Genomic DNA, 27,877 nt, shown 5'->3' with positions numbered 1-27,877 from the left:
AATCCTCATACCTCGAAGAAACAAATGTGAGCTGCTTAAAATCTGCATAATACTATGAAATTGCGATGTAAGGACTTGAAGGGACAGAACAAGACGGTCAATAAAAGCTCATGGATAGCTGAAACTTGCAAAAGTGCCACGCAGATGAAATGCAAAAGCACTACTACTGGAGTTCTCAAACCAAATACGTTCAGTTCCGACTCCCGAGATATGCTTAGGAAACTATACATGCGATCTCTGTTACTCGAATGGTGTAATAGAACCTGTTGCACTCTTGCAGGGCACCATTTGTATTTTCAAAATCCCGCTAAAAAAACGTCAGCCATAACGTAAACGACACTAGGTACAAGTATACAACTTACAAGGTAGCACAATATATATTGCCTATCTTTGTTTTCTGGAAAATAACAGTAGCATACCAAAGGTAACTCGACAGAGTGAGCAAATGTACATTACGAAAGTCAAATCCTTCAACCACACCCCAGTAGCATTCAGATCGTAATTAGACTTTACACCAGTATCCGGTTAGGCAAAAAAATCTAGAGGGCATCTAAAAGAAAATAATACAGGGAAAACGAGCTACACTTCACTCCTGCCCAAAAATGAAATTTTCTTATGGCGGCTTTCCCAACTTAATCCATTTTAAAACCGGTGCACAACTTGCGCAATGTATCGCTGGAGGCCCTGAACCTCGTTAGGCTAAGGATAACATAGTTTGTTTACATTGGCTTCAAATTCTAGATGATGAGTCAGCCAGGATGAAGTATCTCCTCCATCCCTGACGTTCGCCTCAGAATCTATAGTCCGGTAAAAAGGTGGTAGTATGGTTAGACGAAATCAGCATCCCAAAGTATACAAACATCTATGTGCACCAGCATTACAACTCAGCATCTGATAATTTCAACCACTGGGTTAGACAGCCTCAGGCGAGTGGTGCTGCTGTTCGCCACCTGCACATTACGAGACAGGAAAACGGTTACATATTTATAAAGATGCACTGTCGTTCAATAACAAGCAACAAAAGAAGTGAAATGTAGCTGCTATACAGTCGCTAGATCACAGATCTAAAAACAGTAGGTACCTTGCTTCCTTCGTTTGGGCCAGCACCTTACGATGATATCCTTCAATGGTGTCTTCGGAACAGGAATGAATTTTCCGGCAAAAGCTAAGGGCCAACTGCGTGAACATGGCAATATTTAGCTACAAGCAAGCTCGGTCAACCCATCACAAATCAATTCCCAGGTGTCTTAATTCAAAATGCTACCAGATAAACAATTAGAAAACAAATTGATCACAAATAAATTAGGAGAAAGTTATGATAACCCCATGAACTTTGAGGCAAAGTCCATTCGATGCCTTGAATCAATTGAGAAGTCAGCAGAAGAATAATTAAAAAAACACTGAGAAAGAGAACTCCCTCCCCCTCCCTTCCTCAAGCTGCCACCACCGCATCTCCCCTCGCTTGCATCCTCTCAAGCAAGATGCAACATCTCCTCAATCAAGCTGCTGCCATCTCTGAGTCTCGCGCCACCATATCCTCTCCAGCAAGATGCTGCCGCTGTTTTATGTCCTCTCGCTACCACCTCCATCACCAATCTGATGCAGGACTCAAGAGAGCAAGGGGGAGGGCTCAATGCACTGGGAAGAGTTCCATTGCCCACGGATAGTGGAGAGCCTTCCTCACTCCAGGCCGACTCGGGTCACCGGAAGCTGCTGATCAGGACAGAAGTGCTGACATGTTGACTCTCTGAGTCATTGTTACCAATTATCCACATCATCACAATAGAGGAACATCATCCGCCAACGTAGCAAAAACCACCAGAAAAATGGCTAAGATAAAAATGTATCTGGTATTACAAGTTCAGGAGCAGGATGTCTGGATTTTTTTTTATTTCAGGTGGTCCAGTGGACTTTGGCCAAAGTTCATAGGGTTATCTAAACTTTCCATCAAATTATTTCAGAAAGTATTACTCATCCCTACAACACAAGATGCTCATAAAGTGGAAAAGTATCTTACCTTACAAAAGCAATAGCTACAGAAACAAGCCAAAGCTCCCAGTTGAGTCTCACTGTTGATGTAAATTTCCCAAGGAACTCAATAATTATCACCTGACATAAAAGACATACCCAAGTCAAATGATATATCGTTAAAGACAAATCCTACATTTGCTGATACATTTATATTCAACCTTTTCATACCTGCAGCACAATGGTTACGCTCACTACTGCCAAGAAAAGATGGTTTCTTGAAACACCATCAAAGATGTTCAGTTCTTCTGGTTTACGAGAATTGAACTCATTAAACACCTATTGGAAAACATGAAAATGTCAAGAGTTTTCTCAATCTCCAAAATGGGGCGTTTATCCAAAATGAGTTACCTGACATAAGACAAATGTATTGAATATAACTGTATTTTTCACTTTACTGGAGTGATCAAGAGTGTCTTGAGCCAAATGCAAAAGATTCCGGCCCCTAAAATTGAGAGTCAGAAGAACTGCAACTTGAAAGACAGCCTGCGGTTACAAAAGACCTCAGTATCTGACTAAAAAATCTCAGTAAAATATGACAGATCAAAGTTAACAGTCACCATCTGTCAAGAAATTAATACCTGAATGAGCAAGTTTCTCCACATAATATTAGTCACGAGTGGTTCTCTGCATCAAATGCACAAGAATGTTAAATTTTTTTAAGAATATGCAACGATTCTGTCAAGTGGGAATTATAGATAAATATTGTTAATGGATGTTTTTGTTTTGAATTGATGTGAAACGCAAAGAATGGAGCACTATTTCCTGGGTGTTCATCTCAAAGAAAAACACATTTTTGAAGGCTGGGAAAATATTGCTTTAAGTCAAGACAGGGAGAGATTACGTAACCCATGATAAATTAGTAATCAGAAATATACTAAGAATGGAAAAATAACTACCAACAGTAAACATCAGAAACTTTTGTATCAGAGTAAATAAATAAACATAAGATAGTCATTTGACCTGGCAGAGTCTCCTAAATTGAACTTTAGCCACCAGTTTCTTTCACATATATCAATAATAACAATATGATTGGAATAAATATAACATTATTTTCAAATATGAATCAAACGGTATCATTTCCATGTCACTAAACCTATATAGTGTTGGACCAAATTTACAAAGTTTTGACTCTTGAAATGTGCAGGCACCTTGCAAACTAAATGAAGTATTTAAAAACCTATATTAGAATAAGAGACAGTGATATCTACAGTTCTGTTACTGTAGATTGATTATTGAAGGATCTGAAACATAAAAAGCTAATTGCCAGCCACAAAAAGTCGGTATCTAAAGAAGAATAAAGAGCATCGATTGATTTTCTTTAGAGAATGTTTCCAGAGGAAAAGGGCTAACCTCCGTCCAACAGGTGGCCGCTTCATAAGCTGGTCTGTTGGCGGTTCAGTAGCCAATGCAAGAGCTCCGAGTGTGTCCATGATGAGATTAACCCAGAGAAGCTGTATTGTGTAAACAACAAAAGAAAGTTAATATTTGACTATGATCAACTCAAATAAAAACTTCCAATTTCCTTTGGTCCATGGCAAGTCAGTTACATTATTTCAACAGTGGTCATATTCGATACTTCCTGGTAGATAATTTTTGCAAAGTTGCTGGGTTTTACAAGGCTTAACTTAAAAAAAAATTGACAGATATTGCATCACATTTGTGCGTGCACCTTTAATAGAGCAGGATTTGGCTCACAATTGTAGTAAAACCTGAGAATAACTAGACTACACTAAGTGTACAGTGCTAAAAATGGCATATTGCAATCTATAATCATTTCTATTTTCCGCTAACCAGTATAATATATCAGGAAACTGCAAGTTGGGATAAGTGGGCATGGCATCTAGATGAAGTTAGCATATCTATCAGTATTCAGATACACCTACCAGTTAAACTATCAATATGCAAGATGGTACTAAGACCATGTTTGTTTCCTGCTTCTGCTGCTGCCAGAAGCCAGAATAAACAGGTTTCTACAGAAGTGGCTTCAAGCCAAAAACCTGCTTTTGAGGAAAATGAACTAAAGCTAAGAAACTCGCTGAGAGACGCTTTTCTGATAAGCGATGTGCTGAGAAGCCAAAAATTTATTATAGAAGTCAAACAACATATTTCCAAAAGGAGCTTTTCAGACAAACCAAAATACAACTTTTCAGAAAAGTCCAAAAGCAGAAACCCAAACAAACAAGCCCTAAATATCTTCTAGGTAAGGGTGGTAATTCTTAGAAAAGCATATCACAGATGTTTCTACAAACCTGAACAGCATTTAGAGGAACATTTCCCGAGGAAATGGCAGCAACCACATTGATGACAAGAGCCGCAACATTAACAGTAAGCTGGAACTGAATAAACTTTTGGATATTTGCATACACAGAACGACCCCAGCGGACCACCTAGAATGTTAAATATCAAGAGGATTTAAGACATTTTTTGTAATCCGTACAAATCAGAAGATCATTAAAATCCAAAAACTTGCCTAACCTTGACAACTGAAGAAAAATTGTCATCCAGAATAATTATATCTGAACTCTCTTTAGCTACTTCTGTTCCTTGGATGCCCATAGAAAGACCAATATCTGCCTGGACAGAATATAAAAGATAAGGTGTATCCTTTTTATTTATTCAAAATACAAACTCCTGATTTGTATATAGTATGTACCTCATGCAATGCAGGAGCATCATTTGTTCCATCCCCAGTGACAGCAACAACATGGTCTTTTTTCTTAAGAGCTTTTACAAGGAGAAGTTTGTCATTAGGAGAAGATCTCGCCATCACCTGCAACGCATTGTTGAAACCAGGTTATTCCCAGTAGAATGGCAAGCCAGCAGCAAGAGTACATATTGCACTCTATACCATATGTACTCCAATGAAAGTACCGAACAAGGAATATGTGTCCTATTACATGATGAAATACAGAGACAGAAATACCTCAACAAATTCAGTAAGCAAGCTATAGCATAGAAGTTAAAAGTTTTGTATCCTACTAGTTAGTGGAAGACAGATTCAGTTATTCACGAAATAAAAATAAATAAATAAGCAGTCACGTGATAACAGATTCTGTAATTCCATTTTTTCATATTTCTGTCCAATGACAACAGCTATGCATCAGATGTTGTAACAGAATAACAGAACATAGGATATCATATACAGTTATGCATTAAATGTCAGGAAGAGGGACATCAACAGTCAAACTAGAGGAACAGGAGGAACCACAAGAAGCAAGATTATGAGTAAGCAGAGAAACCAACTGTGCAAGATAGCAATTAGCAAGTTTAGTGACTTTTCGAAAGTTGTAAATGAGAGAGGCAATTAATTAACTCCAAGTAAAATATGCTGCATAATATCAATATTAAAGCATTATACAGAACCATCAATGAGAGGGCAATTGACTCCAATTAAAATATGCCACATGGTATCAAATATCAACAGTAGGTTCATGGTCCCTATCGGCTTTAGCCAGACTAAAAAGAACAAGGTAAGACAACATGCACAGAAAGTCGACAATTAACATTTCAGAACTATGACAAACTAGGGACACATTTTGATACTTTTGCAAGCACAAAGGAGTTGTGGTCTTACAAAAATCTTTTCGGCATATGCCTCCCTTTCAGCATCAGTGAAAGCACGGAAAACTCTTCCCTCTATTATAACTGGTGCGGATGCCTTGGGGTCCGTGAGTATTCCGCATTCAAGTGCTATGGCTCTAGCTGTCTTCAGATTATCTCCAGTTACCATCCGTACCTACTTATTCAAAAAACCACTGGAGTTATTGTAGGAAAACTAAATGGGGTCAATAACAAATAAACAAATTTAGTTCCTTCGGAGGATTTGGTTTATGATTTTGAGTTTTAGCTCCTGATAGAAACATAGAATTATCATACCTCATACTGAGCTATCCAGTTAAGGTTACACATTCTTATGGTAAGAATTTTAGTCAAATCTAAAAGCTTATGTTAAATGGAGCCTAACATACATCAAAAACATTGATATTTATATTTATGAAAATGAACCACTTTGTAAGAAATCCTAGCACACTCATTGTCTCGAGAAAAATATGGCTTATAACACATGAATGCAACACACATGCACACCTGTACACCAGCGCTGATACAAAGTTCAACAGCATCTCTTACTCCAGGGCGACAAGGATCCTGCAAATAAACAGGGATGCCTCAGCAACAAACAAGGAAGCTATCAAAAAGGTACCCCAAAAAAAAAAGGAACTACTAGAGCTATAACAATATAATATGCAACATCAGATTCCATTGTTGGCAATTTTTTAAACATATACCATCATCCCCACGATTCCAATAAGAGTCAGGTTATTATCTGGCAATTGCCAGTTGATTCTTTGCTCTTCACTTGGGACATCCTTCAGATCAAGATTTCTATAAGCAAAAGCAACACACCGAAGACTTTGCTCAGCCATATCTTCTATGTATTTCTTGAATTGATTAGCCTGAAAGACCAAATTGAAACATGAGGATTGTCAAAATTCAAGAGTGACAATGGAGAGGGTAAGTCTGAAAGTGTCAAGTGTGTATACCTTATCAGGTGTCATTTCATGAGTTGAGCCATCCACATCAAGCCAACTTGTACATAAGGCAAGAACAACTTCAGCGGCTCCTTTCCAGTGTATGTGAACATCTGAAACTCTCTGTAAATAGCACATGAACAAGTTTACTATTCCCTTCAATCGAAAATAAGTGCATTCCTAGAATGCGTGCAGTCAAAATAATTTAGATTTGACCAATATATTTGGAAATAGTATAGCTTCCATATGAAAATGATATGAGTACATTTGTCTTGAAAATACTTCCATAATAGTATAGATTTATTAAGCTTTACAAATATAGTACAAATAAATTGCGATCAAAGTATTTTTTTTTTGTCCAACATATTTGTTTAAACAGAACAATCTAAGCTCTTCTATCATTGGAATCTAATGGCTCAGATTTCTCCGGTGTCCTACCAGTAGTTATTGCATTAGTCACACTTCAAATAGCAATGATAACTCAGTTTCTAACTGTTTTGTGTCTTGTTCTTTGGTCTTTTTTCTTCTCCTATTAATGAAATGACATGTAGCTCTCCTGCGCGTTCGAGAAAAAAGAAACTCTCCTTATGTTGCTTTTTTCAAAAACTAATAATCTATACTAACATGAAAAACTCCAGCTGTTGTTGTCATATGAAAATCACCGGTTGTTATCTTTGCTATGTCTACATGTGTACAAAGGGAAATCTAAGCCCTCTGACCATTGACATCTAATGGCTCAGATTTATCTGATGTCCTGCCAGTAATTATCTCATTAAGGGTTTAACATTAGTCACACCTCAAATAGCACCAATAACTCAGCTTCTAATTGTTGTGCCAAATTAAACCCTCTCTATTTCTTTTTTCAATAATAGTAATGATATTGATTCCGATGTACACTTGTGATTCGCACATTCTTAACAATATAGACTCCATTCATCTAAAAAAAACAATATGGATTCCATTTCCAGGTACTTGTTTAGACATAGGTGTTAAGCGGAAAATGTCAGTCCTCCAGACATTATTTTGTAATACTGTTCCCAAATCACAGCAGCAAGTTCTGAGCCAATAGCATAGCATAGCAAATAACGGAGGATGGTTGAAAAGACACAAACCATCTCAAAATGTAACATGCAATCATAAACCTTAAAGTGACATTGTGAACTCAATGAATATACAGAAAATTACAGATAGAAAAAAAGGAGTAAATTTCACAAAACTACACTGCGATGGTAAAAACTAACACAAAACTACACTTTTTCAAAGCTATTTCACGCAACTACACTTTTCCTGTCCTTATGTATCAGAGAACCACACTTTCAATAATAAATTTCAAGAAACTCACTTTCATGTTATTTCATATCATAAAATACACATTTTAAGAATCTATATCACAAAACTACACTTATGAAGGTGTAGTTTTGCGATACCAAGTGACAAAAAGGTGTAGTTTTATGATACAAAATGCCAGTAGAAGTATAGATTTGCTATACATAATGCCATATAAAGTGTAGTTTTGCGAAATTGATCTTTAAAAGTGTGGTTCTATGATAGTTTTTTACAATCTTAGTCTAGTTTTGTGAAATTCACTCAAACAAAGGAAGTTTGAGCATGTAGTGCACCTAAGAAAAGTATATAATCATTTTAAGTTCTTTGGAGCCTTGTCTTTTAGCAAGGCCACTACCATTTCATCTCTATCAGAGTACTTTGGTAACACAGGAAGCTGACATCGATCATCTCAAGAAATAGGATGCCAGTAATAGACTAATAGTAAATTAGATCTCTCCAAATGCTAAAGACACAGTAAAATGGAGATGGAATTACCGCAATCACTGCAACACCAGCACGCTTCTTTTCTGAATTAAATGGAGAGACATGGATAATAGCAGATTTTGATCTCTCCTCCGCAAATTTCATATGAAGCTATAGGAGGGATCAGCAGGTTAAGAGAAAAACGGATTTACAGGTAATGAAAGTGAATTTTTAAGTGTCACCGAAATGAAAATATCTTTTAAGTGTCACCGAAATTTTACCTCAACACCCCAAGAAAGGATAGCCTTCTCAGTTGGTGAGCCTGTTACCTCAACGCTACCATCCTGATAAGTCAAGATTTCAGATGTTATAGAAGGACAAGCTACAAATAATATTACAATTTGTATATTGAAAGAAAATAGAGTTAATTGTTATGGCGGCAGAATTGCAAGGTTAGATAGCTAACTCGCCCCCCTCAATGGAGCTCTGAGTAGAATTTAGATTTAAACCTTGCTTGATTTATTCATTAATCTCGGCTTATATAGAGCCTGCATCCTAACAATGCCTTTGAATATCTAACTTATCTCTAACAAAGCAATCCAAACAAACTCATTTAGTTTAGATCTAAACCTTGCTTGATTTATTTATTAATCTCGGCTCATTATATAGAGCCTAAATCCTAACAATGCCTTTGAATATCTAACTTATCTCTAACAAAGCAATCCAAACAAACTCATCTATTCTAAGCTATCTCCTCTAAAGTTGTGGCCGCAGGGCTGGTCTTGCCAAGCCTCTGGGTGAACTCGGTCAGACGTTCCCAAGTGGCGTCAGCAGGATTGCGCCCAACCCATTGGACCAAGATCTCCCAATTGCTGCGGTTGAGGCAAGAGCACATCACAGCCGACGGCTCGGGAAGGATACAAACATGCTTGATGTGAGGCAGACATACGATGTCTGCCGGCGGAGTACCCTAGAACTTCTTGAGGAAGATGACGTGGAAAGCGTCGTGGACACGCGCGTTCGGTGACAGAGCAAGGCGATATGCCATTGGACCGACACATTGCGCAACCTGGAATGGGCCATAGAACCTGAACGCCAACTTGCCAGCGAACTTATCCGTGATGGCAGCAGCCGTGCGGTGCTGAAGGCTCAACCAAACCCAATCACCAACCACGAATTGCACATCACGGTGATGGTCGTCATACTGTCGCTTCATCACGTCCGGAGCTGCCAATCCATCGCCACGACCTTGGCCACGCCCGGGTTGTAAGAAATCAAGGCTGGCGACGCACGACCATAGATGACCTAGAATGGGGTCATCTTGGGCGAGGACTAAAAAGAGGTGTTATAGTAGAATTCCGCCCTCGGAAGCCATCGCTACCAACTCTGCGGACGATCGCCGGTGAGGCAACGCAAGTACACACCCAAAATGCGGTTGGTGATCTCCGATTGACCATCCGTTTGCGGGTGGAAGGCGGAACTCAATTGCAGCTTGACACCGACCAACTTGAAAAGCTTCGACCAGAACGTGCTCGTGAAGACCGGATCCCAATCACTGATGATGGAACAAAGAAATCCGTGAAGGTGCACGATCTGATCGAAGAAAGCTTGCACCACGATCACCGCCGTATAGGATGCCCGAGCGCAATGAAATGTGCGTATTTGGAGAAGCGATCAACGACCGCCAGCACCACTGACTTGCCACCGACCTTGGGGAAACCTTCCACGAAGTCTAGAGAGATGTCGGACCAGACGGAGCGAGGCACGTTCAGCGGCTGCAGCAGTCCCATTGGGTGGAGGTGCTTTGTTTTGTTCCGCTAGCAAACTGAGCCTCCCTAGACATGGTCACGCACCAGCTGTGTCGTGTGGGGGTTGTAGAAGGATGCGCAGAGGCTGTGGAGCGTCTTCTGAACACCTTCATTGCCCGTACCATGGGCCACCTCGAGGAGTTGCGGCCACAGCGTCAACGTCGTGGGCACAAAAATGGACCCGTTGTAGAGGACGAAGCCGTCAACCAGCATCCACGCCGCATCGATCGTGTTTGCCTCAATTTCTGCCTTCTTTGCCAGCACCTATGGCAGTGATGCCGCCTCCTGGCGGAATTCATCGAAGAGGGCGAAATCGGGAGACGAGAGCGCGACCTCGTCGCGCCACGACAGTGCGTCCGCTGCCACGTTCTGTCGGCCCGGCCAGAACTCAATGGTGAAGTCGTAGCCGAAAAGCTTGCTTACCCACGTGTGTTGCGGGATCGTTGAGAAGCGCTGGTCGAGGAGGTACTTGAGGCTAAAGTGGTCGGTGCGGACTGTGAAGGGCCACACCCAAAGGTACATCCACCAGTGCAGCACTGCCTTGACAAGGCCAATGAGCTCACGCTCGTAAGCGACCAGCTTGGCGTGCTGGGGCGCCACGGCGCGACTGAAATAGGCGATGAGGCCGTCGCTTTGGTGCAAGATCGCACCGAAGCCAATGCTCGACGCGTCGCAATCGACCATGAAGCCATGGTCGAAGTCCGAAAGCTGGAGAACGAGGCCCTCCGTCAGTGCGCGTTTTAGCGCCATGAACGCATCATCTGTCGTCGACGTTCATAAGAAGGCCTCCTTCAATAGCTGCATAAGCGGTTGGGCTATCGCGCTGTAGTCTTTGATGAATTTGCGGTAGTGCCCGGTCGAGCCGAGGAACCCACAGAACGTGCGCACTGTCAAGGGGGTTGGCCAAGGCTGCACCGCATCAATTTTGGTAGGGTCCATGGCAACGCCGTCGCCGGAGACAATGTGCCCCAAGTAGGACATGGATTGGACACTGAAGAGGCACTTGGACCGCTTGATGGCGAGATGATGCTCTTGAAGAATGCAGAATATCGCCCGCACGTGCTACAGATGCTCAGACCAGGAGTTATAGATTAAAATGTCATAAAAAATACAAGGATGAACCGCCAGATGAACGACTGGAGGACGTCGTTCATGAGTGCTTAAAACGTCAAGGGCGCGTCCGTCAATCCAAAGGCCATGACGAGGAACTCGTAGTGGCTGTGATGGGTGTGGAAGGCGGTCTCTCAATGTCCTCCAGATGCATATGAACTTAATGGTACCCGCTAGGCAAATCGAGCTTGGTGAAGAAGCGGGCACCTTTCAGCTCGTCGACGACAGGGATAGGGTACTTGTCCTTCACCGTCTTGGCGTTGAGGGCTCGATAGTCAACATAGAAACGCCATGTGTTGTCCTGCTTGCGCACCAGCAACACCAGCGATGAGAATGCCGAGGTGCTCTCCCGGATCTAGCCTTGCTGCAACATATCCTAGCACTGACACTCAATTTCATCTTTGAACAACTGGGGCTAGCAGTAGGGGCGGACCGCAACGGGTGCAGTTCCTAGAAGGTGAATGTGGTGGTCAAAGCACCGGGAAGAGGGCAAGCTATGCGACACCTCGAATATGTCCACGAACTCCACCATGAGCAGGGCCAAATGATCCAAAGTGGACACGACGTGGACGCGCAGCCCGTGACCGGCGTCGAGGCCATGCCACTTGACACGGTGACCGTCGCGCTAGAACACCATGGTCAGTTGGTCGAAGTCCCAGAGGAGGGGGCCCAAAGTGCACAACCATTGGACGCCAAGCACCATCTCATAACCTTAGAGTGCTAAGACGTAGAGGTCAATGCGGAACACCTCAGCGCCGATGCAGACGCGGGCCACCTTGTAGGTGCCATGGCATAGGACGCGGTCGCTGTTCGCCGAACCCATGTTGAAGCCGGGCTGGAGAGCGATATCGAGGCTGAGGCGACGCGCCGTGTCGCTCACGATAAAGGAGTGGAGCCGGTGTCCACCAGAGCGTGCATGGCGAAATTGTTGATGCCGACCACGAGGTGCATCGTCTGGCTAGACGTGATGCCGATGAGGGCATTCATGGAGATTTCAATGCTGTCGTTGGCGTAGCCTTCGTCCATAGTGGCGCTCAAGTCAAGCTCCAGAAGGTAAATCCCCTTCATGGAACAGCGTTGAAGATGTTCCTTAGAAAAAAAATTCGGGCAATTGAAGCAGAGCCCGCGGAGGTGACAATTCACCATTGCAGACGTCGTGAGGCAATTAAACGAACTCACTCTAGGTTGGAATTCCACGAACTCACTCTAGGTTGGAATGCCACGGTTGCACATATCATTGCTAGGCGGCGCCAGTCATGTAGAACGTTGCTAACCACACTTTGCCCTCCTCTGGTGTCTGTTGCACGCGGAAGAACTGGTCGCACCGGTTGAGCCACAGCAACGGGTCTTCCTGTCTATCGTAGGACAGGAACGCCAGCTTGTGGACGCGCTGAGCCGCCAAAGGAATCGTGCCGCCCGTGTCACTTTGTGGTATGCCGTCGTCGTCACCCTTGTTGTGAGACGAGGCACCGATCTCCATCTTCTGAGATTGGAGGCAATTCACTGCCACGTTAAGTGTGGCGTACTGGGTCTTGACTTGTTTGATCTCATCAGAATTGTTGGTGACGGCGAGGAGAAGCCTATCGAGCTTGTCCGTGAGCGATTTGAGATCGTTGGAGTTGCCATCAGCCATGGTGAGAAGGAAGAGAAGGGCTCGGTGGTGGTAGGGGAAGGTGGATGGGCATGATCAGGAGTGTCTGATGCCAAAGATGTTATGGCTGGAGAATTACAAGGTTTGATAGCTAAACTCACCCCCTCAATGGAGGCTCTGAGTAGAATTTAGATCTAAACATTGCTTGCTTTATTCATTAATCTCGACTCATTATATAGAGCCGGCATCCTAACAATCCAAACTAACAATGCCTTTGAATATCTAACTTATCTCTAAGCAACTGATTTATCTCTAACAAAGCAATCCAAACAAACTCATCTATTCTAAGCCGTCTCCTCTGAAGTTGTGGCCACGAGGCCGGTCTTGCCAAGCCTCTTGCGCCGGTAAGTCCGGCCCACAAAGGCGTCCACAACATAATAGATCATTGTAACTAGCAGTGATGATAGCAAAAGCAGTTAAGGGAATGAAAATACATAGATGACAGTTATGACTGCTAATATTTCAGATACGATATATGTACAAGATAGGAAGAATCTCAAAACAACCATCACAACAATATGAACAGTAATCAAACCTGAAAAGTGAATATAAATCAATAAGGTACTCCCTCTAGTCACAAATGAAGATTTTGGATATTTGACAATGATACGGGTAGATTTGTCTTGAAAAATATTTTCATAATAATATATTTTTGCTATGTTTTATAAATATATTACAGCAAAAAAGTAGTCAAATTTGTATTTTGGGGACCGTGTCAATGTCCAAAACGACATTTATTTGTGACTGGAGGGAGTAACTAATACACTTTAACTGAAACTGAAACGATTTCCCATCACAGTGATAAACCTACTCGAACAGCAGAACAGACCAATTCAGAACAGCAAATATGAAGTGGAACCAGTGGACCTATAAAACTAATTCATAATAGCAACCAAAGTCCATGTATGTAGTATAATGCATTAAAAAGGAATTGAGTGACGAGTGCGTGTGTCATCACCTCTGCTTCAAACACGCTGCCTGAAGTATTCTGTGCAATTCCTTCGAGTACAAGAGAAGTAACAGTAGGTGACAAGTTCTCCAAAGTAGGCGATGAGTTATCAACATTAGCAGGAGTTTGCAGCTTTGTTCCCCCAACAATTGATTGCACAACGGTCATCTTGAACAACAAAATGTTGCACACGGTCAAATAATTGTTAGGCCACAAAGGCAATTACTACTGACTAGTAAGTAGACAACCCATTACAATCCAAAAAATAACTAACCTGGTTCAGCGTTAATGTACCGGTCTTGTCACTACAAATTGTTGTAGCCGAACCCATGGTTTCACAAGCAGAAAGCCTCCGCACCTGTCATTGACATGTTTAGCATCATGTGATAACCAAAGGAATACAACATAAACAAATTGGGAGAAATATGTACCAGTGCTTTGTCAGCCATCATTTTCCGCATGGAATAGGCCAGGCTGATAAAATAAGAAACAAATTAAGAAATTAAAATAAACGAATATGAAGGAAAACGCCAAACTATATCACTCACGTTAGTGTTACAGCCAGTGGTAGCCCCTCAGGTACAGCAACAACAACAATAGTCACCTAAATAATTATTTGCAATATAAGATCAAGATAAAAAGGAGCGCTAAAGATAAATTAAATATTAATCACTACATACCGCAACAGTTAGTATCTTTATCGATCCAAATATTGCAGATTTCACATTTGTCCGCCCCTTAACAAATTGAACAGTACCATCTGCGTTCGTAGTATGTCCAGTAAAATATCTGGAAGCAAAGAAAAGTACACAGATATACAGTGGATATTAGAGCAACAAAAGTCATTGAAAATATGCATGTGGGACCCAGGGAGAAATCGATGGTAAACAGCTGTACTGGTATAGACCTGTAAAAACATATCCATCCGAAAAAAATTCAATTTAAACTGCGAATTTAAAATCTTAAGCATATGATTAGTTATTATGTAGTTCCGTGTAAGAACCATGTTAAGCTCATAAAGATAAATCATACTAAACACTAGTAAAGAGGCGATCAGAAATAGCTTTCTTATTGATCCATCGTATTGCCCCCAATTTGACTCATACTTGTGTATTTAAAAGTGCAATGTTAAGCTCATGAAGATAAATCATACTAGACACTAGTAAAGAGGCAATCAGAAATAGCTTTCTTATTGGTCCATCGTATTGCCCCCAATTTGACTCTTAGAGTCCCTACTTGTGTATTGAATATTTGTTATCTAGGCATTATATGCATGTATCAAATGATATGTTTAATAGCATCAAATGAACTTGTTCTTGTCCTGTTCAGCAGTAACCGGCTAATTGTGTCAGTTACCCACCACACATTCGAAATTTCAGATAACTAGTTCTGCACCCGTGCTTTGCACATCACGCGGGCGCGCGCGGGAGTCACGGGAGCTGCAGGAGACGCACATCAGGCGCGGGACACGTCAGTCGCGGGAGACGCGGGACGCTGGAGCACACGGGAGACACGGGACGCGGGCCCACGCGGGAGACGCGAGTGCGCGGGATGGGCGGACAGCAGACAGCGGGGCGTGGAGCAGCAGCAGAACGTGGGACCCACACGGGAGGGCAGACCACAGGAAGAAGCACTACGTGCTTTTTAAGTAGTAGAGACTATATAAGCCGCTATAAAACTGGTACATTCAAGGTCGGTTTCTTCCCATGTCATGTTATGAATCCTTGTATAGGATAAGCATATCCATTACAACATAGGTCCTAGTGATATATTTAAAGTTAAATCTAGTCACATTTTTTATATTAGTGCTATATATATATATATATATATATATATATATATATATATATATATATATATATATATTCCTGCATAAGGATTATATGTCATATAGAAGGCATAATGTTCAAGTAGTGGGAAAACTACGGGCAAAAAGGAAAAAGGCTAACCTTAATTATCATTGTGATAAAGTTTGCTTTCATCCTTCTCGAATATAGTGCAGATTATATTTAGCCATATAAGTCATTTTCATTAGAAAAGGTCAAAAGGAGCATTATATCAGCAGTAATGCTTTGCTGCCTTGTGTTTACACTTTACAGTTCCGAAGTAATGCGAAAGACAAATGTTAAGTGTTGCAAATTGGCGAAATGACAGCCTGCCCTTTATTTGTAGGGTTAGATACCTGAGCTATTCAAATTTAATAGTCAACAAGACATTTAGATACTGTTATTACCTTGCAAAGAGGACTACGAGGACCATAGCAGCAACAGCAAGCCCTACAATGCCTATGAATGTTGCCACTCCATTCAACCGCACCTTAAAGAGAAAAGAGGAGGTCATGAGCAACACCATAAGATGTAACTGATATTGCACAGGTTTTTTAGTACAATTACAGATCAAATCAACAGCAAAAGATAAAAGGGTGAAACCTGCAATGGAGTTTCTTCGTTATTGTCTTCTGAAATGCTGGCCATTAATAAACCCCATTCGGTGTTTAGGCCGACTGCCGTTACCTGCAAAGGACTGTGAAAGTTCATATACACAAAGCATCCAAGGCCTAACTGTAATTCCTTTTATAAAGATCGCAAGGGAGCGCATTTCTTGAGGGTACAAGGAACTAACATGCATTGATTATTCTAGCTGTATGATTCATCCCTTGTGCAATCTGTGCCTGTTTGGTAGAGCTCCCCCTGATACAAATTCTCTAGGGAAATTGATTTTGTGGTTGAAAGTGATCTCTAGGGTAAACTCTAAATAAGTTGTACTCCAAAACACAAGCACATTTTGGACCCGCCCCCAACACACACTCAAACTGCGAATCTGGGTTTTAAACCTCAAAATGTTCCAAAATTTGCAGAAGGTGATTTTATCACCATGAATCCAACTTAGGGCAATTTGGTCCACATCAGCAAAGTAGGTGGCAGAGAGGTCGTATTATCACCTAGTCAGTAGAAAATGGGCAGAGTCAACAAACAAAAATAACTCTTTAAATCCACGGCAAGTCGGCAACTGTGATAGCAGAGAGTAAGAAGGGTCCTAGGAAAAGGAGGTCTTCTTGTAGATGGTCGATCAGGGGAAGCGGAGCTAAGGCGACGAATCTTCTCAGGGAGTTGCTGAAGCAATACATTAGTACCTCAAGTACAGGTAGGAATTGGCATGCTGGAGGCAGGGAGCTGTGTGGCTGCAAGACAGCGACAGCAACCTTCTGATAGTGCGTGAGGCCTTTGGCTGCGTGCACAATGAAAGGAGGGAAGAAAAGAAATAAAGGGGATACCCCTTTTGCCACATTTCTTAACCATGTGCCGAATCCTCGCTGATTTTGGTACATTTAAGCAAAACCACCATGGCAAACTGCCTCAAGATGTAATTAGATCTAGGTTTATAAGTTCTCTTCTTTTTCCTTTTTTTGTGGAGAGGGGAGGTTGTAAACTTGTAATACTCAGTTTTGTAGTTCAGGGTTTTACGTGTGTTTTTTTTTTTTTTGGGAAAAGTTCGAGAGAGTAAAATAGACTTATTCAAGTGAGGCCCTTAAAAACCTCTTTTTCTTCAGATATATGTAATTTAGAAAAAGAAAAAAAGTGAACGAGGGGCAGAATACAATCACTCACCAACATGGTACCATAACCATCAGCTACTTTGCATCCTCCCATTAAAAAAGGTGTCTTTTGATCCTTCGTAACCTAATAGAAAACGCACGGTTTATTAAACGTGGGGAGACTGATTCTAGGTAGAGTGTGAACTGCAAAAGGTCACTTACAATCTTGCTTTCCCCAGTCATACTAGACTCATCAATGGCAAGAGAATGACCAGTGATTAAAACACCATCAGCTGGGACCTAAAAGGTCAAGTTGGTTCCGTTATAATATCCAAAACACAAACACCTTAAACATAAATCAAAGCACACTATATTTGCTTACTTACTTGATCACCAATCTTTAGAGCCACTACGTCACCAACTACAATATCAAATATTGACACTGGAATCCTTCTACCACCCCCCCTAATAACCTGAACACCATAGTATGATGGCACTACATTAGAGGCCTAAAATCTAGACTGAAAAGCCAATTTTTTTGGGTAATTTCATATCACAAACCTCCACTTGGATATTTTGCTTCTCCTCATTGAGGTGTTGGAACTGCAGGGACTGTTTGTAATCACTGACAGCTAACAAAATAAGAGAGAGAGAGAGAGAAACATTTAGTCAGGTGTGATGGGTTTGTTTTAACTAGATTACCTTTCATGGTATAGTGAACAAGAAGAAAAGGTACTAAAGGCTAAAATAAATTGAGCATCGAGAAACAATATAATCAATCTGCAAGCATAATAATAAGGATAGAACCTTCCAGAAAAGGTTTTGATATTCTAGATTCGAAAAACAATAGACAAGACAAATTGTAAATATAGTAACATACTACTAAAGGATTTGCATCCTATCTTTCAGAATTACAGCATTTAGTCAGAAAGAAGTTCAAATACCATAAGTGTGAAACCGTGATTTGGATCTTCCAATTAATATTCCAGCTATTGTATTGCTTAGAGCTGATCAACAACAGAGCTTAATGAGTGAAAGACAAACAGCGTACCAGTAACAACTATCACAAGAAAGACAGCAAACGCAATGCTTGTGCCATCATACCATCCTTCTTTGACACCCTAATGAAATTAAAAAATATATTAAAAGGGTTGCTGCATAGGTCAAGCGCGCAGCTAAAACATTATTCATGGAAGTTTATGAAACCAGATTTGAAATTCGTAAAGGGGTAAGCATATAAAACTAATGGTAGACTAACAACAACACAAAGGATAGGAAAAGAAAATAGGACAGATTAAGGAATTGACCTCTGTTGCAATGCCTAATACTAGAGAAATTACTGCAGCTATGATAAGAATGACCAGTGTTAGGTCCTGGCAGGCTTCCCAAAGAAAAACCTGTAGTCATAAGAACCCCCCACCCCAGACAAACACACACAAAGTTAGTCACTGAAATAGCAATAACATTAACAGTGCAATCAATTAAAGTGGGTAAGGAACTTGCCCAAAAACTCCTTCCTTTCTTACGAGGATATCTGTTAGCCCCAAAAGCATTGGCCCTGCACGACAAATCTGCTTCATCTCCATGGATTCCCTTCTCTAAGTTGCTTTTCAGTAACTTTGCAAGCCCTTCCACCTAATATTCAAAGAAGAAAGACACTTAATTGGTTGTCCTTGCACTGGATATAAAAATTTACTTGCAAATATGAATGATGCATGCCCCTCCATATTCTTGCAGAGTAGAACAATTATGATCCCTAGTCATTGTTGTAAGCTGCTCCTCTCCAATTCCAAAGCCCCGGGGGAGAATTTCTGCATAAGAGAAAAACTACAATAAAACAATGTGAAATTAATGTTGCCGTTTTTTGCGCAATTGTATATCACGATGCAGTTAGGACCTCAACTTAGTGGACAATTACTCCATGACAAAAAATGTTGATCACAGCAGAGATATCAGTGATAAACACAGCTAAGAGATTAGCAGTCTATTGTGTCAACAGCCCCAAAAGGTGTCCATCCTCCATAGCAGTTACCTGGTAATTCCCTGTCACCATTATGCTTTTCTCCAGCCTCTTTAAAAAGTAATGCAGCCTGATTGCATTCAAAAATAGATCCATTAAACAAGAAAAGTGTAGCATGATACGAAAAATATATTGCAGAAACATAAGCTTGAAATATACCCGTATGACTTGAGCATGAGCCCTAATCTTCCTCCTTATCTGTTCCTTTTCTTCCTCCTTTTTTAGGTCAAGTGTATATCTGAACCGTCGAGAAGCATTGAGGACAAGCGCAGCTTGCTGCCAATGGAACAAAACCATAATTCAAAAGAATAAAAGTTGTGAACAAACTACAATATTAGTTATGACAGCATGTGCAGCAAGACTAGTAAAAGTAATTGTTGCAGATTTGGTACAGGCATACAAGTTTAATAGATCCTCAAAAGTATTCAAAACAATGTGTGAACCATATCAGTAGATTTTTTTTTTTTTTGGCTAAAAATGTTTCGTGTCATCCAATTTTCTAAAATGCGACGATCAATACACTAAAAATTATCTGAATTGACCACATGCAAACTACATCAGCAGATTTATTGCTAAACGTGTTTCTGCAGAATTTTAGTTCGATCGACTTTTACTACCATATATTTATGATAGTGGTGGTCAAAGTCGCATCTTGGAGACATCTGTTAGGAATAGAGTTATTATCCATTACGTATAAGTTAGGTTACTAGAGTCTTTATCATGTACTTCTCATGTACTCTATATATTGCCCCAATAGAGGACTACCATTGAATACAAGTTACTATTCCTAACATGGTATCACATCTAGGTTTTCTTTTTTTAGGGACGTAGCAACTCGTCCCATTTAGATCTACTCCGCCAGCTCTCTCTCTGTCGTTAGCTCTTCCTCTCTCGAATCGATCTCAAGCTGTCTCCATACCTTCCTTCTTCCCGCACAACGCATGGCTCTCCCTCTCTCTCCCTATCCCGATCTACCTTGTTCATCAATGGGCTACCCCAGCTCCCTCCCACCCCCCCCCCCCCGCATCACCCGCCCGTACGTCGCCATCTTCGACGAATCTGGCACGTGCTCAAGCGGGAAGGACGGGGAGCTCTCCCCTAGTATGCTGAGTTCCAGAATACTGGGTTGGAGAGATTAGAGGCACTCAAGAAGGATCTAGAATGGTTCAGGCAACAAGGTCACACAATTCCAGAACCATCAGCTCCTGGCACTACATATGCCTCCTACCTGGTAGAGGTTGTCGCTTATTTGCTCAGTTCAAGTTGTCCTAGCTTTTGTGTCTTACATGGAGCAGTGCTCTCTCCTAGACATGGTGCTATTTGGTCCTGTTACTGCACACCTTTGGTATTGTGGTACTGGTCCTGCTGCTGTTGGGCATCTACTTGGTTTCTCTAAGTTCCAACTTGTTGCGTGTGGCTGCTTGCTAGCTTTTGCCTATGCTGCTAGCTTCTTTTGAGTCTTTCATTTGTGTCTAGCTTTAGTCGTTATTTTTCCATTGCGTCCACATCCAAGTCTTAGTCTCTCTTTGAATTTGTCTATGTCGTGCGAGTCCACATATTCCTTCGTCCATTAGTCGATTTCTTTCCCATCATTATTGATGCAACTTAATCATCTAGATCTTTCCGTAGAGTTAGCGACAACTTCGTCTTTTGTCTTGCTACTCGTCATTGCTTTGTTAGCAATTCTTGATCTAGGACGTTCTTGTGTCATCTTGGTCTTTTCGTACCTCTAGTGACAACTTTTGTTGTCTTACTACTCATTGTTGCTTTGTTGCGATTCTTGACCAAGGGCATTCATTTGTTATTGTCATCACGACTCTACTCCTATACTTCGTATAGCACTTCTTCAGTTTGATTCGATAGGATTACAATACTCCACTCTACGATGGCTTTGAAGAGAGTTTTTTAATGCATTAGTTTAAGTTTATTACTTAGTTTCACCTCTTTCAAATGCAACGCTATTGCATACGTCTTACATTTGAGGAGGGTGTTAGGAATATAGAGTCATTATCCATTACGTATAGGCTAAGTTACTAGAGTCATTATCATGTACTCTATATATTGCCCCTATAGGGCTACCATTGAATACGAGTTGCTATTCCTAACAACAAAGAAAGTCAATAACATCAAATAAAAGAGAACGGACAGTGTACCCAAACGACAATACCAGTTTCACATTGGTTGAATTATGCAACAATATAGCAAGTTTAAAGAACTATAATTCAGGCCTGTGTTTGATACTACGGCTATTTTTTCTCGTGGACAAAATACTAAGGCAATCATACACTCCATCCACAAAGAAATTCCACTTCATTGGCAAGAAGAAATAATGCCAGCTCGGCAAGCCCTGGTATAGAGGTGGAATTCGATTGAAATCACGTAGCACAAAAACTAATCAACAAAAGAAACAACTAGTTAACATTTGGGGTGTTCCAACTTTTAATAGGCAATTAAATCAAAACATTATTAAAAATAATGTAGTGGAATTGCATTTGGCTTTCAAAGGAGAGAACATATCAAATATGGAGAAGAAACAATGAGAATGATTCAAAGCAACAGAGTAAGTTGGACAAATGCTCATTAAGGTGGCTTTGTTGTGTCAACTCCTATAGTTCCTCTGCCCCAGGTTGTATCCATTCTAAACCTTCGTTGTTGAGTGTTTTGTTGTGTCAACAGAGTAAGTAGGACAAATGCTCATTAAGGTGGCTTTGTTGTGTCAACTCATATATTTCCTTTGCTTCAGATTGTATCCATTCTAAGCCTTTTTTTTCTTGATCTTATTAGCAAGTAACATGCCAGGTTGCTTCATTTGCAGGGGTGGATCCAGGGCCCGTGCTGGGGGGGGGGGGCTGCAGCACGGGCCCAGCCCACGAAGCCCAGGAGGAATAAAGGAGGAAATCCAGAAAAAATCTAAGAAATTCCTCTCACATAGCATGGGCCCAGCCCAAAAAGCTTAAGAGCAAAAGGCCCAGCACCCCACCCTAACATGGGCTGGATCCGCCACTGTTCATTTGTAAAGTCCACCCAACATTGTAACCCAATCATCTAAACAAAAGGGTGCCATCAGGACTTAGTAATCCTTGTTGTTGGCTCTACACTACACATGCTCTAGTACAAAAGGGCCAAGGAGGTGTTGGGAACTTGGGATGCTACGAGAGCTCACAGAAAAATGAGGAGACTAAACTATTGAGGATTTCCCCTTTCCCGTGGCAGTGGTCAAACACTTTGAATATCATCCTCCCATAGTCTTTCTTCCTTCAAGTGGAGCCCAGAATTAGGAAAGTCCAGCATCACTCAGTACCCAGCATTGAGTCCATACTTTCATAATCCGGAATGCTATCTCACTTTCTGCCAATTAACTAATGCTACATCTACTGAGATTCTTTACCAAACAACAGACAAAAGCAAGAGTGCACCGTCTACATTTCCAGCAGATATATTAATGACTAGCTTAATGGCAATTCAATCCCTTGCTTCACAACCAGTTCCATATTTAGCCAAGTGGTTATAACTGCGTGTAAAGTAGCTAATCACTAACATATGTTGGCGCCAAACAGTAAACAAAGAGAGCTGGCCATTCAATTTAACAGTACTAGTTCATATCACTAAATTGTAGGTTGGGCAACCGAATGAAATGGAACAAGCAGTTAAGGTTTGCAGGTTGCAACATTCAGTGCCAAGAAAAGTAACTCCCGGAACCAAATTCAACTATCCTTCCTCCAATCATTCTGGTGTTTTAGGAACCACAACTCATTACAAGAGGCACAAAATCAAACATGTTGAGTGAAAGCATGTAAATTCCACAACATATGCTTCACCAGATCGGACAGCGACACGACGGATGGTACTACTAGCCAAAATCCCGTATGAGACCAACACATATTTAATAATGGGGACCAAATAAAACCACATTGCCGTAGGAAGCCGATACCACAAGGCAATCACCCCGCATCCTCGAACTAGTAGTGGCATAGCACAGCATGTAGCAATTTTGAGGCCGAGAAAATGGTATACTCAGTTACTCACCCTCCAGCGCCGCAGCCGCTCGACGGGGGCGCGCTTGGCGGGGATGTCGAACGGGTCAGCGTCCGGGCCCCGCACGTCGACAGCCAGCACGTCGTCGCAGCCGCCATCGTCGTCGATCTCGTCGCGGCGCCGCACGTACCGCCCGGGCGACGCCTCCCCGGCCATCGCCGCGCCGCGTCCTCAGGAGAGATGACACCGCACCCCCTGATCTGCACGCGCATTCCACGGCAGCAGGTCAGCAGCCACCATCAACACAGGCACCACAAACCTAAAAAAAAATCCAAACAAGCACCGAGCCGTCCACGCGGCGAGTGACGGGAGGGCGAACACCTCGGGGTGGGCGGGCGCGCGCGGTTGGAGCTACCCGGCGCCGGCGCCGGGGATGGACCGGGTGGCCGTGGCAGGGAGGGGACTGGGGAGTGGAGGGGGTGGGGGCAAGTGGGGGCCTGGAGGCGTGCCGTACGGCGGAGGAAACGAAGCGAACAAGCGGGCCGAGTGCCCGAATCGGGGGTTTGTCTCGCTCTCTTTCCGCGTTGCTTCCTCGCTCGCCTGCTTTTCCCCGCTTCACGCTCCCGACTCGCTTGCTCCTCTTTTTCTTTTGGCTGCCTCCCTTCGCTTTAGGTGAGTTTGTTGGAGGGCGTGATTGCACGAGATAAACTCTGTTTTTCAGATATGATGATTTTATTTTTTATTTAGTTTAAATTGGTAGAATTAGTTAATTTTCTATTTAGTTAGATTGGTAGGATGAGTTAAGTTGTTTATAATGATTTTTTGGCGAACTTATCTTTTGATTGTGCAGTATTTAGATGAATTTATACATATTTAAATTCAAATTGAATTAAAATAGAATACCACGTGAAATAATAAAAATGCATATAAATATAGGATTACAAAAAAACTCACTTTTTCACCAAATAATCTAGAATTATAGATATTTTTATAATCGTTGCATCACACGAGAAGAATATAAATGAATTTTTCAGATTTTTTAAAATTTCTTTGAGGTATTAAAAATTACTAAAATTTATAAAAGTATGTTTATTTGGAGAATTTTAATTAAATATTAGTTCAGTCCTTTTATCAAACTAATTAAAAAAGATTACTTGTAGGCTCTTAGTTTGCTCGTAAAAACGTTTAGAATTTTTGAACCACTTTTATACTTAGAAAGAGTCAAAAGTTTAATGAAAAATATGAACACACGTACACACAACACAACAACTAGCTAGCTAGCTTTCTCTGTCGAGCAAATCACACATATAAAATATGGATTATTCCGTCCAACTTTTGCATATGAGGTGGCCAGCAACAGCGAATATACACATGAATATATATTCGTTGTTGCTGGCCGCCCCATTACCCTCAAGTCAAATCAATAAAGGGTGTGTTTGCCTCATGGGATAGATATAGATAGGAGATGGCTATCCCAAGTGGGTGAGGAGGAGGAATTCAAAGGACGTTGTTGGTATTGGTTTAGATGGGGAACCGAGGTTGAGGGTTCGGTTATGGGTGACATCACCTGCGTTCGGCATTTCCTACTTACGATGTCACAACTAAACTATTAGATCTTTTCTGCTCACCAGGCTGACCCGTACTTAGAGATGCAAATACGAGTAGTTTTAAATTACTATTTGGTTTTTTATTTTCTTAATTTAATTAGGTGAGAATGAATTTCTACTTTACTTTTTAAAGTTTTGGGTTAATCTGATAAAAAAATATAAAACTTGTATCTCTACCGGCGCTGGAGTGGCGCGGGCGGCGTGAACGTGATATATTGCTATCGGGTGTGTGTTGCGTGGATCACGGGATTGCGCTGTTTGGTCTTTTTGGAGTGGCATGTCACACCATTTTGCATGGTGTTGATTGATGGGGATGTATCGGTCATGCTTGTTTTGTCTTAGGCAAGCGAGTCTGGTAAGCCTTCTTCCTTTTCAGCTGTTGGCATCATGGAGCGAACCAAACCTGCTTTTCGGTTCTTATTGACATGTTCCTTGTAATGATGCAAACGCTTTTCTTGTTGTTTTTAGGCTCGCTGACCAATAAAATCGCATTCTACATTTGAAATGTCGAGTTGTGCTAAGATCTAGTCTACCAAATAAAGGCGCAATTGAAATTTTATCGAGATGTTACTTGGATAACACTGCTTAATAAAATCATATAGATCCAACTGATAGTATGCAGTTTTGCTATTCATTTACTAGATCTGTACATAAAGATTTCTATTACTAATTCAAGAGCTAGAGGAGGGAATCGTCCTTCTCCTCGTTCAAACCAGGCGGGTTGTTTACGAAAGATTGAATGCTAGATGGGGGCGCTATGAGCACATGACACATTCTGTATAGTCGTCGTTTACAATTAGTTTTCATGTCTTACAAGTATAGAGTGTGAAATATTCGCACAAAAAGAATGAATAACTTTATATGTGTATCTGATGTTTATGATCCCCTCCTTACCTTGGATAGCCCTCTCCCTCTACGCTAAACAAAATTTTCCTCTCCAAGGCTCAGAAAAATATATTGTCCGAATCATAAACAAGTTAAGAAAAATTCAAAGGAGAACCCCAAGCAACGTGGAGCCAGAGATATGCTCTCTCTCTCTATATATGATCTATTTGGCAGTGCTTAGATTTTAAACATAGATACCTCTAACTTAAAAAATCGTGGTTTAGAGTTGGAGTACACTAGGATGATTGTGTGAGCCATATTGTTTACATTTTAAACTATAAATAAAGATTTAAATTACTTTATTTTAACATATAAACTCTAAAGATTTAATGTAGAGCTAAAAGGTGAAGTACTACCTAACAGAACCATAATATATATAGTCTTAATATGTACTTGCACTGCATCCTAGCTAGTTAATTAAGCGTGCCAGAACAACAGCCCAACGCGCCTGGATAAGGAGACGCGGCAACCGGCCAGCGAGAAAACTGACCCAAGTGAATACTGTGATCAAGAGGCAAGAGACACAGGGGACACTCTCGTGTGGTGCATGCTTGAACCATGACTCGACCAAATTAGATCCTCTTGATGATCCTATGGAAGTGTGGATTCTGAAACTCACCTAATGTTTGGGGAAGCATATTTTAGGATCTAAGCATGTACTTTCAGTGAAAACTGAAATCTAGCTTGAGTATTTATTTTAAAACATGTTTTGATTTGTATCAGAAGTCAACATAGACGCAACATTTCTAAGATGTTGAAAAAACGATAGTTACTACGATGTTAATTAAATAGGAAGCTTCACTAATTCGTGGACGTTTATTGGATACTGATCAAATGGAAGCATGCCCTGCTGTCCAATCGGTACACAAGACTAAGTGTCTGTTTGTTTTTCTGTCTTCTCTGAAATGTTGTATTTTTGGTTTTTTTGAAAAACTGTTTTTAGATTTTTAGCTGTTAGATTTTACATCAATTTTTTAGCTTCTCAGCACACTATTTTTTAGAAAAAGCTACTCTCAGCTAGCTTCTTAGTTTATAGTTCATTTCCTCATAAACAGGCTTTTACCTTCTTAAAAATCACTTTTCAACAAACTTATTTATTTAAGTTTCTAACTTCTGGACTTCTAACAGAAACATAATTCAGAAACAGCCTGAAACAAATATCTAAAACTAAACAAAAGGAACCTCGAGTCAGCTTGCTCCCAAAGCCCAGCCCAGGAGACCTGCTGCAGACCTACAGTTTTGGGCCGAAGCTCACGGGACAAAGACAAAGCATGGGAGAAAGGAGACTGTGGCGGCTTGGCTTGGCTTGGCCTTTGACCGTGCAATAGCTGCTTCTTTGAAGTTTAAACAGACGAGGCACATCTTTAAAAGATCAAGTTGAGACTCAACCCTCCAGATCATATGGATATGTGTGCGTGTGGTGTGAATGTAATTTGCGTGCGTAGTGTGCGTCCGTTGTATCATCTTATAAAAATATATATATTTGGATATAGTGTGGAGACGAACTGCTCTTTTAAAATACGAGAAACACTAAGTTTGCGGCCTTTACGGCATAACCTATTCGAGACTAAATTTTATAAAAGAAACGCCAAATTGACCCCAAAACAGGTCGCTTTGATTGGATTTGCGCCTTTGAACGACCTCGGCGATACCTGTCCCCAGGATCAAGCAAGATACTTATATTTTTTAATAGGGGAAGAATATTGTTAGGGTGCGGAAACCCAACCGGAGTCGCGACTAAAGTGCTGAATTAACCCAACTCAAAAGACTAGCTTGATAGTTGAGAAATCCTCTATTTTTTAAATCATGATTCTCTATTATCAGTTTCTGATAAATAAGTACCTCGGCAAGCTGCTTGATCAGCCACGGCGCGCCGCCGGAGAAAGAAACGGAACCAAGCCAAGCTCGATCAACTTTGCTGCGGTAGCTCTCCCTCCGAACGAAGTGATTGAGAAGCTTTCTTGCCCCTGCAGTAGCACTGGTATATATGGGCTTTAGTTGCTAGCAATGGGGCGGTAGTCTTTAGAC

At 41.3% G+C, this 27,877-nt stretch overlaps 1 protein-coding gene across 4 annotated transcripts; it reads right to left on the bottom strand.

Moving 5' to 3' along the window:
• Nucleotides 1–416: 416 nt before the first annotated feature.
• Nucleotides 417–27,877, bottom strand: LOC133922566 (calcium-transporting ATPase 5, plasma membrane-type-like). 4 transcript variants are annotated; one of them, XM_062367944.1, is made up of 35 exons: nucleotides 27,692–27,876; nucleotides 23,409–23,617; nucleotides 19,542–19,658; nucleotides 19,395–19,452; nucleotides 19,082–19,173; nucleotides 18,866–18,997; nucleotides 18,670–18,759; nucleotides 18,414–18,483; nucleotides 17,924–17,994; nucleotides 17,749–17,835; nucleotides 17,585–17,662; nucleotides 17,436–17,507; nucleotides 16,257–16,340; nucleotides 16,061–16,143; nucleotides 14,508–14,616; nucleotides 14,376–14,431; nucleotides 14,259–14,301; nucleotides 14,102–14,185; nucleotides 13,837–13,995; nucleotides 8,591–8,653; nucleotides 8,382–8,480; nucleotides 6,573–6,683; nucleotides 6,318–6,485; nucleotides 6,118–6,177; nucleotides 5,606–5,767; nucleotides 4,685–4,801; nucleotides 4,507–4,605; nucleotides 4,281–4,418; nucleotides 3,382–3,482; nucleotides 2,610–2,655; nucleotides 2,380–2,514; nucleotides 2,200–2,307; nucleotides 2,018–2,109; nucleotides 1,082–1,176; nucleotides 417–950 (listed from the first exon to the last, which is right to left on the bottom strand). In XM_062367944.1, the coding sequence occupies exons 2-35, from the start codon at nucleotides 23,571–23,573 to the stop codon at nucleotides 913–915; spliced, it is 3,282 nt and encodes a 1,093-aa protein (XP_062223928.1). In that variant the 5' UTR covers nucleotides 23,574–23,617; nucleotides 27,692–27,876; the 3' UTR covers nucleotides 417–912. The 4 variants fall into 4 exon arrangements, with proteins under 4 accessions (XP_062223928.1, XP_062223930.1, XP_062223929.1 ...); XM_062367946.1 differs by lacking the exon at nucleotides 27,692–27,876 and adding an exon at nucleotides 23,701–24,001; XM_062367945.1 differs by lacking the exon at nucleotides 27,692–27,876 and adding an exon at nucleotides 23,739–24,001.

The sequence above is a fragment of the Phragmites australis genome, chromosome 6 (genome assembly GCF_958298935.1).
Source record: "Phragmites australis chromosome 6, lpPhrAust1.1, whole genome shotgun sequence".
Lineage (NCBI taxonomy): Eukaryota > Viridiplantae > Streptophyta > Magnoliopsida > Poales > Poaceae > Phragmites > Phragmites australis.
The sequence above is the reverse complement of the archived record's forward strand: the minus strand, read 5'-3'. Positions and strand labels throughout refer to the sequence as shown.

What these genes read in the sequence shown, in the direction of transcription:
- LOC133922566 (XM_062367944.1), bottom strand. Translation starts at nt 23,573, where the DNA reads ATGGCCGGGGAGGCGTCGCCCGGGCGGTACGTGCGGCGCCGCGACGAG. An exon ending in AGAAAGGAAGGAGTTTTTGG is followed by an intron (nt 18,760 to 18,865) that starts GCAAGTTCCTTA and finishes TTATGACTACAG; the next exon opens with GTTTTTCTTTGGGAAGCCTG. An exon ending in CCACTGGCTGTAACACTAAC is followed by an intron (nt 14,302 to 14,375) that starts GTGAGTGATATA and finishes TTATTTTATCAG; the next exon opens with CCTGGCCTATTCCATGCGGA.